This window comes from Rhinatrema bivittatum, chromosome 1 (assembly GCF_901001135.1).
Source record: "Rhinatrema bivittatum chromosome 1, aRhiBiv1.1, whole genome shotgun sequence".
In the NCBI taxonomy this organism is placed as follows: Eukaryota; Metazoa; Chordata; class Amphibia; order Gymnophiona; family Rhinatrematidae; genus Rhinatrema; species Rhinatrema bivittatum.
Window position 1 is genome coordinate 281,427,136 of NC_042615.1, and position 16,306 is coordinate 281,443,441.

At 44.5% G+C, this 16,306-nt stretch overlaps 1 protein-coding gene across 1 annotated transcript in view; it reads left to right on the top strand.

The window, feature by feature from the left end:
* The first annotated feature begins 3,038 nt into the window (after positions 1-3,038).
* Positions 3,039-16,306, top strand: part of LOC115094627 (kazal-type serine protease inhibitor domain-containing protein 1-like) — a 59,220-nt gene continuing 45,952 nt past the window's right edge. The window contains exons 1-2 of the mRNA XM_029607881.1: positions 3,039-3,216; positions 9,398-9,562. Of these exons, the coding sequence (XP_029463741.1) occupies positions 3,039-3,216; positions 9,398-9,562 (343 nt within the window). The remainder of the gene's footprint in view (positions 3,217-9,397; positions 9,563-16,306) is intronic.

The following is a 16,306-nucleotide window of genomic DNA, read 5'->3' on the forward strand; positions in this document are numbered from 1 at the left end:
GTCCCCGGAACGGCTATGGTGTTACACCCCGCCATGTTTCTCCCAAGGGCCTCCTAGGGTGTGTGCGCGTGCGCTACCCATGTCTTTATTCCAGCTATGGCGTGAACCTCGGGGGCGTCCCCCTCAAGTGACGTGAAGCCATCCGGGTATTTAGCTGCCCTTACTTGCTGGCTAATCGAGTTAGCAAGGACTGGATACTGGATTGGATTCATCCGGTCTAAGCTACTTTGCTGCTTCCGTGCTGCCGCTGGAAGCTCTACCTTGCCCTTCGGGGTATTCTCTAACCTGGGTACCCACTCCTCGGGGGCCCTCTGCTTTCCTTTCAGGTGCCTTACTGGGATCAGGTACTCGCTCCTTGAGGGCCTGCTCTCCCTACCTCGGTGCCTGTTACCATCTACTTCAGCCTGGTGGAATCGCCAACCTTACAGCTACCATCTAGTGAGTAATCTAATTCTCAGTCTATGTCATCTACAGCATTGCCGTGCTGGGAAACCTACACTGGAATCTCCCTATACCAACTTGGTGAGACGGATTCCCTCTGCCGAGGGTCCCTGGACTGCTACCTCTGGATCACTTCACTACTGCCATCTCTGGTGGTATATTACAAGCTGTATAATAAAAGATCTAATCTGTATTTGTGCGTCCCGAGTCTAGCCCAGTACTGTGGCTCCCTACGGGGCTCCTCCCCATGGGCGTGGTCATCTGCCACAGGACCCAAGAATCCACCCAAACAGCGCTAAACCATAACAGATTGCTAACTCAATGGATTCGGCTCAGCTCACCACATTGCAGGCCATTCCAGGCCTGGCCCAGCGAATCTCCGAACAGCAGAACACGCTGGAGAATTTGACTGCTGCATTTAATCAGCTGCACGCACAGATGAGCTTACCAACCACCACAGGTAAAGAAGTTACACCGCCAGAAGTGACGGTCAAGACAGTTGTACTTCTATCTGCTCCAACACGCTTCTCAGGGGAATTTTGGAAATATAGAGGATTTATAAACCAATGTTGCATGCACTTTTCCCTGCAACCCAATCATTTTCCTACAGCATATGCCAAGACCACCTACATCTTGTCTTATCTGGATGGAAGAGCGTTGGCTTGGGCCTCTTCACTGTGGGAGTGCGATGATCCTATTCTACATGATCTTGCCGGGTTCCTTGAACTATTCAGATCAGTTTTTGATGACCCTGCCCGGCATACTACTGCAGGATCTTCGTTGGTTCACCTGAAGCAATGTAGTAAACCTTTATCAGACTTCGCCATAGAATTCAAGACACTGGCGTCTGAATTACATTGGGACCCTAAATGCATGAGGACCCACTTCTTTGAGGGGTTGAACTCTCGTTTGAAAGATGAGCTGGAAGCTCGTGAGATGCCTGAGACCTTGGCAGAACTGGTGAAGTTGGCAGCAAGGATTGATCGCCGACTTCGTGACAAGGTTCAAAAGACCAAAACTCCCAGAAGACCCCTTCTGGGTGAAACTCGATTTAAGACAACACCCAGGCCTGTTCCCTTGGGTCCAGTTGCTGGCGAAGAAGAACCTATGCAATTAGGCCACAGTCACCAGACGTCAAAAGAGAGAAGAACGCGAAAGAGGTTGGGCCTCTGTATGTATTGTGGACAAGCTGGCCATGCTGTACAAACATGCCCTATATTTCCAGGAAACTGGCAGACCTAAGTCCTGCAGGAGGACTCTTTTTAGGTCTAACTGCACCTTCTCCTCCACTCTCTCTTCCTGTATCCTTGATCTACGGACCCTTAGAATACCAGACTCTTGCCCTAGTGGACTCAGGGGCAGGAGGCAATTTTATTTTGAAATGATTAGTGGAGCACTTGCAGATCCCTACCACCGCCATGATGACTCCACTACTCCTGTCTTCAATTCATGGGGAGCCCTTACCAGGAGAAGTAACCCAGCACATTGAACCCGTAAGTTTACGGACCAGTGCTCTCCATTCAGAGATTATCTCCTTCTTTGTCCTAGAAAAGGCCATGCATGCTATAGTATTGGGGATACCGTGGCTGCAGCAGCATATGCCTCAATTCAATTGGGCCAATCTGGAACTTTCACGTTGGGGTCCAGATTGCCATGGTAAATGTCTAATGGAGGTCGCTCCTATACCCTGCATGCCAACTACCCCATTGATGCCTGGGTTGCCGCCTCAGTGTGCATCTTTTCAAGATGTATTTTCCAAGGAAGCTGCAGATGTACTCCCTCCACACAGATCCTACGACTGTGCCATCAATTTGAAGCCTAACACTGTACCACCCAAAGGAAGGGTTTATCTTCTCTCCATAGTAGAAAATAAAGCATTGTCTGAATACATACAGGAGAACCTTCAGAAAGGCTTCATAAGACCCTCCCAGTCTCCTGCCGGTGCAGGCTTCTTCTTTGTGGGGAAGAAGGACAGAACATTGTGTCCATGTATTGACTACAGAGGTCTAAACGAGATCACTGTGAAAGACCGTTATCCCTTACCACTCATCTCAGAGCTATTTGACAGACTACAGGGAGCCAAAATATTCTCCAAGCTTGATCTCAAGGGAGCCTATAACCTAGTTCGCATCCGCACTGGCGATGAATGGAAGACAGCCTTCAATACCCAGGATGGGCACTTTGAATATCTAGTGATGCCCTTTGGCCAGTGTAACACCCCGGCTGTCTTCTAAAACATGATAAACGACATTCTGCATGATCTACTCTACAAATGTGTTGTGTATTTAGATGACATCTTGATATTTTCCCAGGACATGAACACTCATCTGGAAGATGTCAAAGGAGTGCTGCAAAAACTCCGCGAGAATCGTCTATATGCCAAGTTGTCTAAGTGAGAGTTTCATAAGGAATCAGTGCCTTTCTTAGGGTACATTGTTTCCAATCAAGGTTTCCAGATGGACCCAGAGAAGCTGGAGAGCATTAAGAAATGGACACAACCCACAGGTCTAAAGGCTCTTAGAAGATTTCTGGGATTTACCAACTACTACAGAACATTCATCAAGAACTACTCCTCACTCACTGTTCCGCTTACAGCTATGACTAAGAAAGGTGCCAACGTCGCCAATTGGTCTTCAGAGGCTGTAACAGCATTCCAGAAACTGAAAGACGGCTTATTGAGCAAGCCATGCCTCCGTCATCCGGATCCAACCAGGGCCTTCATCGTAGAGGTCGATGCCTCAGATGTAGGAATAGAGGCCGTGATAAGCCAGGCCGGTGACTCTAAGACCTTACACTCATGCTCATTTTTCTCCCATCGCTTCTTGCCAGCGGAGAAGAACTATGGCATAAGAGATAAAGAACTCCTGGCAATAAAGATGCCATTCGAGGAGTGGCGCCCTTGCCTTGAAGGTGTACAACATCAGATCACAGTCTTTACAGATCATAAAAATCTGGAGTACCTCCGCCACGCACAGAGCCTAAACCATAGGCAGGTGAGATGGTCCCTGTTCTTCAACAGATCTGACTTTGTGCTGAAATATTGCCCTGGAGATAAGAATGTCAGAGCAGATGCCCTATCTCGCTCATTCCTCTCTGAGGATGTACCTGATGAACCCCAACAAATCATCAACCCAAAAAGAGTTATATTATCAGCTACTCACCCAGTATCTGTGGGTAAGACCCTTGTACCCAAGACCTAAGAAAGAAGTTGTTAGCTTGGGCTCATGACTCTAAACTGGCTGGACACCCTGGTCAATGCAGAATTCTGGCAAAACTACAGAAATACTACTGGTGGCCCACGATGAAGGAAGACACGTTCTCCTACATTGCTTCTTGCTCTAATTTTGCCAGACAGAAACTGCCGCCCGGTCGTCCTTGGGGCCTACTCCAACCCTTGCTAGTGCCAGATGAGCCCTGGACACACATCACTACAGAATTTGTGGTAGACTTACCACTCTCAGGAGGAAACAATACTATCTGGGTAACAGTAGATCATTGCTCAAAGATGGCTCACTTCGTGGCTCTCCCTGGCTTGCCCATAGCCATGGAGCTTGCAAAGCTTTTCATCACTCACATCTTTCGCCTACATGGCATGCCAAAGCACATCGTCTCTGACAGAGAAACCCAGTACACAGCTAAGTTCTGGTAGGCATTGTGCAAGAAGTTTGATATCTCTCTCGACGTCACCTCTGCATACCATCCTCAGTCTAATGGGCAAACGGAGAGAATGAATAGGACACTCAAGCAGTTCATTTGTGCCTATGTGGGTACTCACCAAAATGACTGGGCTGAACTGTTGCCCTGGGCTGAATTCGCCATCAACTCTCATCCAGCAACATCTACTGGATCGATACCATTTGAGGTGGTCTATGGACGACTACCAGTACCACCCTTACCACTTCCACTTTCAGTGTAGTCCCCAGAAGCTCAATCTACTGCCAAAGATATTCAACAGCTTTGGACTAAAACTAAAGAGAAGCTTCGTAAAGCAGGACAACGAGCAAAGAAATGTTATGATGCTCATCATGACAAGGCTCCAGTATTCCAGCCTGGTGATAAAGTCTGGCTATCTACAAAACATTTAAGACTCAAATTACCTTCAGCTCGTTTTGCTCCACGCTTCGTCGGACCCTTTCCCATTCTCCGACAACTAGGTACTCTTACATACAGTCTGAAACTTCCGCCAGCATTTTATTTATTTATTTATTTAACAGCTTTTCTATACCGACATTAAAATACACAACATATCGGTTTACATTTTAACAAAAAGGTGGAAAGTATAAAGAACAGGGGAGGGGGATGCGGACAACCGATAAATAAGAAATAAGAGGCTCAGGAACAGCAATGAAGATTCATAATGCGTTCCATGTCTCACTATTGAAACCTTTAGTCCTTAGTGAGTTCTCAACCAAGACACCTGAACCTACACCTATTGATGCAGAAGAAGACATCGAATACAAGGTAGACGCTATCCTTGATGTGAGAAAGAGAGGAAGAGTATGGGAATAACTCCTGTCATGGGAGGGTTATGTGTTGGGGAAGAGTATAGCAACAGGAGTATACTACTATCCACCTGGCTAAAATGTTAAGAAGGATGATAAAATGCTAAGAAAAATTAGGGAAGCTAACCAAAGTGGTATTTTATTTTTTTTTTTTTGTTTATTTATTTACTTACTTATTTAATTTTCTGTACTGATGGTATTTACCTTCACACCAGTTTACAATGTTTTTGTAACTAAAAATCATAAAAATACAATAAAAAAATTTAAACCAATCAAACAAGTAAATGTAAGTTTAAAGCACTCTTAAAATTATATAAATGAATCAAATCATAAAATAAATATTAGAAATTAGAAGAAAAAATAATCGCATTAAAACATACCCATTAACATAAAAAATAATTAAAAGAAAGCATCAACATATAAAAATTTGAGAATTACTGACTGACTTCTAATTGGAATGCTTGTGCAAAAAGCCATGTTTTTAGTGCTTTCTTAAATGCTTTTAAATCTTTCTGGAGCCTTAATTCTATGGGTAATGCAGTAATAATGGGAAATTTCAATTACCCCAATATTGACCGGGTAAATGTAACATCAGGACATATTAGAGAGATGAAGTTCCTGGATGGAATAAAAGACAGTTTTATGGAGCAATTGGTTCAGGACTGATGAGAGAGGGAGCTATTTTAGATCTAATTCTTAGTGGAGCGCAGGATTTAGTGAAAGAGCTAATGGTGGTGGATGCGCTTAGCAATAGTGATCATAACATGATCAAATTTGATTATTGATTGCAAGAGGGACAATAAGTAAATCCTTGGTTCTAGCACTAAACTTTCAACAGGGAAACTTTGATAAAATCAGAAAAATATTTAGAAAAAAAACTGAAAAGTGCAGCTACAATGGTTAGCTGGACATTTAAAAAAAATACCATCCTAGAAGCACAGTCCAGATGTATTCCACACTTTAAGAAAGGTGGAAGGAAGGCCAAACAATTGCTAGTATGGTTAAAAGGTGAGGTGAAAGAGGCTATTTCAGCCAAAGGATCTTCCCTCAAAAACTGGAAGAAGGGTCCATCTGAAGAAAATAGGAAAAAGTGAAAATATTGACAAGTTAAATGTAAAAGATTGATAAGACAGGCTAAAAGAGAATTTGAAAAGAAGTTGGCCATAGAGGCAAAAACGCATAATAAAAACATTTAAAAATATATCTGAAGCAGAAAGCCTGTGAGGGAGTCGGTTGAACCGTTAGATGATCGAGAGGTTAAAGGGGCACTTAAGGAAGATAAGGCCATCGTGGAAAGACTAAACAAATTCTTTGCTTCAATGTTTACTGAAGAGGATGTTGGGGAGATACCGTTCGAGAGACAGTTTTCAAGTGTGACGATTCAGATGAACTGAACCAAATTACAGTGAACATGGAAAATGTAGTAGGCCAGTTTCACAAACTGAAGAGTACCAAATCACTTGGATCAGATGATATATAACCCCCAGTGTTCTTAAAGAACTCAAAAACGAAATTTCAGATCTATTACAAGTAATTTTTAATCTATCATTAAAATCATCTATTGTACCTGAAGACTGGAAGGTGGCCATTGTAACTCCAATATATAAAAAGGGCTCCAGATGTGATTGGGAAACTATAGACTGGCGAGCCTGACTTCAGTGCTGGAAAAATCATGGAAAATATTATAAAGAATAAAATCACAAACATTTATTTATTTATTTATTTCACCATCAGAAGGGTTTACAGTAATCATGAAACAAGGTTAGATAAACATCATCACACAAATTGTCATGAAGTTGGATTATAGTTTTGGGATCTTGTGTGTTAGTTGATTACATATAAAAATTGTTATTACATATAAAAATTGTTATTACATACAACAAAGTTATTACATACAAAATGTTGCTACATACAGCATGGGGTTAATAAGTGAGGTAGAAAGGAATGTGTATAGGTTGGATGAGTTATACAGTTGGGTCCGTAACAACAGGTGTTTAAAAGTCCAAGATATACTTAAGAGGTTGTTATATATACGATGTGAGGACAATTGCATATTATCTTAGGTATTCGAGTAGTATGAGCTATTTTGTTGATCGAGGGATGGAGATAGACATGGCTTGATGGGACACAGCCAGCAAGGATTTACCCAAGGGAAGTCTTGCCTCACTAATCTCCTACATTTTTTTAAAGGGATGAATAAACATGTGGATAAAGGTGAACCGGTAGATGTGGTGTATTTGGATTTTCAGAAGGTATTGGACAAAGTCCTTCATGAGAGGCTTCTAAGAAAACTAAAAAGTCATGGGATAGGAGATATCCTTTTGTGGATTGCAAACTGGTTAAAAGACAGGAAACAGAGAATCAGATTAATTGTTCCTCTGTTTTCACAGTGGAACAATTAAACAGTGGAGTGCCTCAGGATCTGTACCTGGACTGGTGCTTTTTAATATATTTATAAATAATCTGGAAAGGGGTACAATGAGTGAGGTGGTCAAATTTGCAGATGACACAAAATTATTCAAGTAGTTAAATCACAAGTGGATTTTGATAAATTGCAGGAAGACCTTGTGTGACTGGGATATTGGGCATCCATATGGCAGATGAAATATAATGTGGACAAGAGCAAGGTGATGCATATAGGGAAAAGAAACTCATCCTGTAGTTACATGATTTTAGGTTTCATATTGGGAGTTATCACTCAGGAAAAAGATCTGTGCATCATAGTTATTACATTGAAATCATCAGCTCAGTGTGCTTTGGTGTTCAAAAAAGCAAGCAGAATGTTAGGAATTATTAGGAAGGGAATGGTGAATAAAACAGAGGATGTCATAATGCCTCTATATTGCTCCATGGTGAGACCACACCTTGAATACTGTGTGAAATTCTGATTGCTACATCTCAAAAAAATACAGTTGCACTGGAGAAAGTACAGAGAAGGGCGATGAAAATGATAAAGGACATGGAATGGCTCCCTTATGAGGAAAGGCTAAATAGGTTAGGGCTGTTCAGCTTGGGGAAGAGACAGCTGAAGGGGGATATGATAGAGGTCTATAAAATCATGAAAGAGTTTGAACAGGTGGATGTGAATCAGTTAGCAAGTAGCACATTTAAAACAAATCAGAGAAAATTATTTTTCACTTAGGGGTAGATCTTAAACTCTGGAATTTGTTGCCAGAGAATGTGGTTCGTGCAGTTAGTATAGCTGTGTTTAAAAAAGGATTGGATAAGTTCTTGGAGGAGAAGTCCATTACCTGCTATTAAGTTCACTTAGAGAATAGCCACTGCCATTAGCAATGGTTACATGGAATAGACTTAGTTTTTGGGTACTTGCCAGGTTCTTATGGCCTGGATTGGCCACTGTTGGAAACAGGATGCTGGGCTTGATGGACCCTTGGTCTGACCCAGTATGGCATTTTCTTATGTTCTTATGTTCTTAAAAGAAGCGCGCGTGGGGTACATTTGTGCGTGCTACCTGGCACGCACAAATGTACACCAAATTTTATATGTGTGCGCTGCTGCGCGCATTTTATAAAATCCAGGGTCGGCATGCACAAGGGGGTGCACACTTGTGCACCTTGCACGCGCCAAGCCCAAGGGGAGGCCCGATGGCTTTCCCCGTTCCCTCCGAGGCCGCTCCGAAATCGGAGCGGCCTCGGAGGGAACTTTTCCTCCACTCCCCCTCACCTTCCCCTCCCTTCCCCTATCTAACCCACTCCCCAGGCCTACCTAAATCCCCCCCCCTACCTTTGTTGTCTAAATTATGCCTGCCTGAGGCAGGTGTTACTTGCGCACACCGGCCAGCTGCCGGCGCGCCATCCCCCAGCACAGCCGATGTGCCGGAGGTCTCGGGACCACCCCCGGCCCTGCCCCCTTCCCGCCCCTTTTACAAAGCCCCGGGACATCCGCGCGTCCCGGGGCTTGTGCGCGCCGCCGAGCCTATGCAAAATAGGCTCGGCGCACAGGGGGGGGGGTTTAAAGGGCTACGCGCATATATTACGCACGTAACCCTTTGGAAATCTACCCCTTACTGTACAATTAAGCTCTGGAATTCATTGCTAGAGGATGTGGTTAAGGCAGTTAGTGTAACTGGGTTTAAAAAAGGTTTGGCGGAGAAGTCCATAAACTGCTCTTAATCAATAGGGAAAAGCCACTGCTTGTTGCTGGCATTTGTAGCATGGGATCTACCGGTATTTAATGTTTTCCAGGTACTTGTGACTTGGACTGGCCACTGTTGGAAACAGGATACTGGGTTTGATGGACCTTTGGTCTGACCCAGTATGGCATATCTTATGTTCTTAAAAATGGTTGTTAAAGAGAGTGATACATGCCAGATGTCTAGAAACAACTCACCAAAAGCCCCCATTTTCCTTTGGGAAGTGACTAAGAAACTATGGTCAAGGTTTCACTTGACTATGCAGGTCCAATTTAAGTGAAAACCTTCCTTGTTGTGGCAGATTCTTATTCAATATGGCTCGAGGTGATCACAGTATTCTTACAAACATTTGGTGCAATAATTACAGTGCTTCAACAGCTGTTTGCAGTTCATGGGCTACCAGACACGATTGTGTCAAACAACAGGTCTGATTCTACATTTGATGACTTCAAGAACTCTGTGCAAGGTAATCTTATTAGAGCTGTCACCATTACACCTTGCCAGCCCCTGGCAAATGGTCTGCCAGAGTGGATGGTGCAGTCAACAAAAGTACATTAAATAGAATAATTGGAGGAGACTGACTTACTATTTATTTATATTCTGCCTTTCAGACAATTCAAAGCAGATTACATTTAGGTACTTTAGATATATTTCTATCCCCAGAGGGTTTTTAATTTGATGCAAAGATTTACTAATCCACGATAAGGCTATAACATGCCTTATCGTGGATTATGCAACTTCCAGGCTCCAGCTCCCTGTCGCTCGCGGCAGTGGGCCACCGGCTCCAACCTCGGGCCCCTGCCAGTGCCTCCAGTACTGCTTCGCTTCCTGGGACTTCCAGCCAGGATGCCTCCAGCCATCGGGCCTCTCCACGGGGTTCGCGGAGAGATGCCACCATTAAAGGGCCCGCGGCGGGAACCTGGCCACGGACCCGGATGCTGACGTCAGATCCTTCAGCGTATATAAGCTCAAGCCTTGCACAGAAACTTTGCCTTTGCAACAGGTCTTCTCGGTTCCCTGTTTGGTTCTGAGTACTCGCTGCCTCTGTGTTCCGAGTTCATGAGTGTCTTCCAGTTCCCTTGTCTTCATTCGTCTTGTTTGTACTTCAACTGACCTCCTGGTGACGACCTCTGCTACGTCCAACCTTGCCTGCCTTCTCCAAGCCTGACCTCTGCTACGTCTGACCACGCCTGCCTTCTCCAAGCTTGACCACTGCTACGTCTGACTACGCCTGCCTTCTCCGTGCCTTGACCATTGCTTCGTCTGACTACGCCTGCCTTCTCCGTGCTCTGACCAGTGCTATGAACGACTATACTACAGACTCCTTTGTGTCCAGAATTCTACGTTGCTTGCTACACCTTCCGTCGCCGCCAGCTCTCATCCGAGTTTGACAGTGATGCCTCTGTTCCTATTCTCTGGACTTGGACTCATAATGCTTTGGCCTTTCTCTGCTCAAGCATCTTCAGTCAAGCCTCCTTCCTTGGTGCATGGGTTCCTGTACTGGGACAGCCACTGCTGTCTGCTGTCTCTGAGCTGAACTGTTCGCCTTCATTGTTCTATCTCAAGGCCTGCCTAAGTCCTGCCAGCCCCAGCACCCAAAGGCTCAACCCGAGGGGAATGTGGGCTGGTATAGGTGAAGCTCCAGTGGCCTCTAACTTCAGCTCATTCCACCTGCTGACGGTGGGGACCCGTAGGCCCTTGTCTGCAGGTTGCGTCAACCCCACCTCAGCCCAAGAATCCACCTCCAGCGCAACAATCGCATGGTATTTAGGATTAAAACATGCCCTTATTTCAATTAGCTGCTTTGCATGCTTTGCATGCTTTGCATGCTAATTGAAATAAGGGCATGTTTGAGATATGTTTCACTGTAAGAAATACATACCCCCACTTATTTTCCTTCCGTTATCTGTAAACCGATGTGACATCACTGATCTAATGTTGGTATATAAAAATGTATAAATAAATAAATAAATAAATTTGTAAGCATGAATTTTACAAATCCATGCAAAGCAGCTAATGCATATCTAATTCTATGCTAATAAAATAATGCAGCTGATTTAGCAATCTCAAAACTAATTTCTTTCCTGTGATTGAGTGTTCAAATGCATCTTTGAAATGTATTAAGACCAATATAGCATATGTCTCAAATTGATTAATTTTTCATTCAGAGAAGGCCATGTTCCTGTTTTCTCAAGCTTTCTTCTATGAGACATGCTCAAAAAAGGAAATCTAAATGTTAATGAATTAATCAATTATCGCCCTATTTATCGCCCTATTTCAAACTTCCCATTTTTGTCCAAGATTCTGGAGAAGGCCATCTTTCAAAATAGTGCCAACTGGCTTTTGCTCCATCATGTGGGCAAAAGCTAGGGGGTGCTCTGGACTGCAGCTGGGCCACCAATGACTTTTCAAAGTGATGGGGGCTGTGGGTTTAGGCCTGCCTAAACCACCAAGTCCTTTTTTAATGTAAGGAGGGATGGAGGGGGCCCACTAGGCAGCATGCATTCTGGTCTGTTTTGGGAAGGGGGGGACCAGGGAGGCCGGGGGTATATTTGAAAGGGGGGATTTGGTTGGAATAGGGGGAAAATTTTAACTTTGTGGAGTGTAGTTATTGGCTTTGGGGCCGTTTAAAATGATGGCAGCTCCATTCGAAGTAGACTGCCATGACACTTTTTTAGAGACCCACTGTGTTGTTTTTTTCGCATGGAGTTTTTCCGCAAGAAAAAAATAACACAAGAATACTGCTCCTATATTTTCTCCTGGAGCGGCACAATATTGCAGGGACATCCACCAATAAAATATTGCAGATTGATAAATCTCCCTATAAATTTGATTCCAAGGCAATAGAGGATGAAGTGACTTGCCCAAGGTCACAGGAAGCAATGGCTCGATTTAATCCCTGGCTAGCAGCCTGCTACTCTAACTACTATGTTAGTCCTCCACTTCTCTAGGCTTACCCAATTTCTCATCTTGCAACACATCACACCTTGCCCAACGATCAGGCCAATTCAGTAAGAAAAGCGCAAGTACAAGTGCTCCGTGTTCAGCGCCTGCTCTCCCAATGCGCGCCCAGCTACCTCTCCTGGGCACGCGATCCAGTATTTAAATGAGAGGTCACAATAAAAGGAGGCGCTAGGGCCAATTAGCCCTAGCGCCTAGACCAAGGAGGTGCCCCTAGCACCTCCTTGGTCTAGGAGAGATGACTCTGTCAGTGGGTTCGGGAAACTAACATTCAATTTTACAAGCATTGGTTTTCCGAACCCGCTGACAGCCATCAGTTAGGAAATCAGATGCTGATAAAATTGAGCGTCCGTTCTCCTAACCGGACCAGCTGGCACATTTTTTTTTATATTCTTTAAAAAAATTTTTTTTTTTACATTTATAGTTCCTCCGACTTAATATTGCTAGGATATTAAGTCGGAGGGTTACAGAAAAGCAGCATTTTCTGCTTTTCTGTACACTTTTTTGGACTGCTCATAAATTAACGCCTGCCCTTGATAGGAATTAATTTCTGAGTGTAAAATGTGTGTAAAATTGGCTGTACATTTTACTTTCAGTATCCCTGGGTGGCTAACTAATAGCCTCATCACATGCATTTGCATGTGATGAGCGCTATTAGTTTCCAGGGGGATTGGCCACACGTTTTCGATGCGGCCCTTTACAGTATAAAGGGTAATAGATGCGCGTCGAAAACGCGCGGCCAACCGTGTGTTAAACAGTGTGCTCAGCCAAGCACATGTTACAGAATTGGCCCATATGGAGATCAGTAGACCTCTGTCATACAAGACCCATCTATTGATGGACAGCTCTGGAATCGCCATATTGATCAACTGAGTGGTCACTTGCATATCTGGGAACTTTAGATTTCCAGTCACCTTGAGATTGTTGTAATTGGACAGGGGCATATAAACTTTAACCTCTCTCTCATTCATATATACACTCTTACACACATACACAGGCTCTCTCTTTCACTCTCAAACTCACATAGGCAATGTCTCTCTCTCTTATACACAGACACAGACAGGAACACATTTGCTCTCTCTCTTTCATTCTCACACACAAGTGCACACAGGAACTCTCACTTCATTCTCACACACACACACACAAATACTCTCAAACACACAGAGCAATCTCTCTCATATACAGACACTTTGCATTACACACACCCTGTCACACCACACAGGCTCACACACACAGAGGCACTCTCACTGTCTTACACACACACAGAGAAACACTTTCTCTCTCTCACCCACATACAGAGGCACTCATACACAGGCACTCTCTCTCAATCTCACACACAGAAACATACACACTCTCTGACATGCACACATACACAGACACACACACTCATACACACAGAGGCATTCTCACAGACATTCTGATAAACATACTCTCACACATTCAGAGTGCCTCTGAATGTGTGAGAGAGAGAGGGAGACACACTCTCCCTCTCTCTCTCTCACACATTCAGAGGCACTCTTTCTCTGTAATGTACACACACCCACGCAGGCTCGCTCTCTCATACTCATACAGGCATACTCTCTCACACTCTCTCACAGAGGCACTTTCTGGACGTCTTCCTCTTCCTCAGCCATGGGCTGCAGCAAATGCCAGTAACTCTACAGGTCCTCTTCCTCAGCAGAAAATGTCGGTAGCCCCACAGGACCTCCTCTTAAGCGGCTAGCTGAAGAAAATGCCAGTGGGCCCATAGGTCCTCTTTCTCTCCAGGAAACGCCGGCAGCCCTCCATGGCCTCTTCTGCCCTATGTGCCTAATGCTAATGATACCCCTGCATTTTTTCTTTTACCCAAAGATTTTACACCAATTTTGAAAGGGACAGTATGCACATACTTTCCTCTCCCTCTAAAATATTCCACCAAAACATTTGTAGCTGCTCAGTTGTCCACAGATATTTTCCAGGGGAAAAAAGACACATGTATATTTGAAAATGCATTTAATTCCAATCACCACCCACAAGAACGCCTCTTCAAATTATGAGTAAAAGTATGCACATGCAGGCCATATGTGTGTACTTTTAAATGCATATCAAGAGGACAATTTTTTTTTCAAAGCTCATTTCCACTTGTAAAGAATAAGGATGTACAGCATTTTTTTTTTCATATCGTTTTCAGGTTGTTTCATTTTTAGTCCAGTTCGTGGTTAAAATGGGTCGGGAAGGTCTTGTTTCATTTTTTTTCAATTTCGGAGTTAGTGTGCACTAACATTCGGATAATGTTCACTAACTAGGAGTTAGTGCGCATTAACTTGAATTTACTGCGCACTAACTTGAGCATGCTCATTGGTGTTCCCCGACGCTATTTAGGGCTTCTTTGAATCTTTATAAAGGCAGGAGCACATCCATTTATAATTTTATATTCAATCATTACTTCAAGTAGCACCTGGCTGTAAGTTTAAGCTTTGCTTTAATTTTACTTTATTATGGCACTTTCTTTAATGTAAACATAGTTTGTGTTTTAAACCTTTTTTTTTACATTAAGGTAGCATAAAGTAAAATGAAATAAAGCAGTATTTTAATTTTAAATAATGTTTTAATTCCCACTTCCCTCCCACATTCAGCCACTAGTAGTTAGTTACTGGTACATTCACACTGCAGCAATTAAAAAGTTAGCTCTCTTCAGGGGGCTGCCGCACCAGACACCCCCTCTCCTCCCCCTTTTACCAGCCAGTGAATGGTTTGTGTGCATGTGAGGGGAGCGGTTTGTGACAGGTGAGGCAGACCCCTGCGTGAAGGTCTGACCGATGCTGTGCTGCTGACACAGTCTTAACAGTCAGCCCTCCACACACAGGAGGCTGCCTTGCCAGTCACTCCCCCTTCCTCTCACACACACCCCCACACCATTCAGTGGCTGGGGTGACAGGTGAGGCAGCACCCTGTATGTGGATGAATGACTGATACTGTCCTGCTGACACCTTCTTAATAATCAGTAGGAATGTGAATCGTTTTTCTGACGATTGAAAATATCGGAAGATATGGCGCGGGCCATCCATTGCTCCTACCTTGTGACAGGGGCCGGCCAATGGCACGGATACCCTGTCACATGCTAAGGGCAAAGGGCCATCGGCGCCATTTTAATTAGTGGCAGCCGACAGCCCGAGAGTGGGAGATCGCTCCCGGGACCCCCGCTGGACCACCAGGTACTTAAAAAAAAATTTTGGGGGGGGTGTCGGGATGGTGGGTGATGCGAAAGAATTAAATTTAAAGGGTCGGGGTGTTTGGGGGGTTTTTTCGGCAGACACAGCCGATAAAAACAAATTTCCTGCGGTTTTTACCCGAACTTGATACCGGAAACGAGTCCGGTACCGATTCACATCCCTAATAGTCAGCCCTCCACATACAGGGGGCTGCCTCGCCAGTCACTCCTTGTCCCCTCCCCCATATACCAGTCAGTGAATGGTGTGTGTGCGGTTGGGTGGGAGGTGGTTTGTGACAGGTGAGGCAACCCCTGCATGATGGTCTGACCAATGCTGTGCTGCTGACACAGTCTTAACAGTAAGCCCTCAACACACAGGGGACTGCCTCGCCAGTCACCTTTCCTCCCCTCCTCCCCTCCCCCACTATCCATCCTCCGTCCTACACCACATACTTTTCCTCATCTGCTTTTTTATTTTATCTGCAACCATCGTCCTCGAAGGTGGCAGCAGAGGACAGCACTTCTCGGTCCAGGAAGCCCTGCTTCACAGAGGCTGATGTGGACCTCCTGGCACAGCTGATCCTCCTGGGGGAGCAAAATTTATATACACCTCCAGGCTGCAGGTCAAACCTCCAAAAAGAGACTACTGTACAATAACACTTGAGTTGCTGCTCTTAAAATGTTTTATTAAATTTGAAAATCTGGCACTGATGTTATTGGTCCAGATGCCTCAGACCAGTGGCAACTTGACAGATTGCAGTGCCCAGGCCACAGGACAGCATAATAACAAGTTAGATAGATACTGTGTGGCTAGTGACTAGGCTTCTACTAGCACCTCCAGTCCAGCGCACTAATGCCTGAAAGATATTAACTCTGCACCAAGTCTCTGCAGCTCTCACTCACTGAGATCACAGATCAGAGATCAGTATTACTGCACTGCACAGAAAGTGCCTACCTTACAAGCACTGGTGGTCTGGCACTCGTGGCTAGGCTAAACTACTGGCTAGTAGTACTAGCAACAGCACTAGTAGCTATTGCTAGCCTAGTAGCTAGTTACCC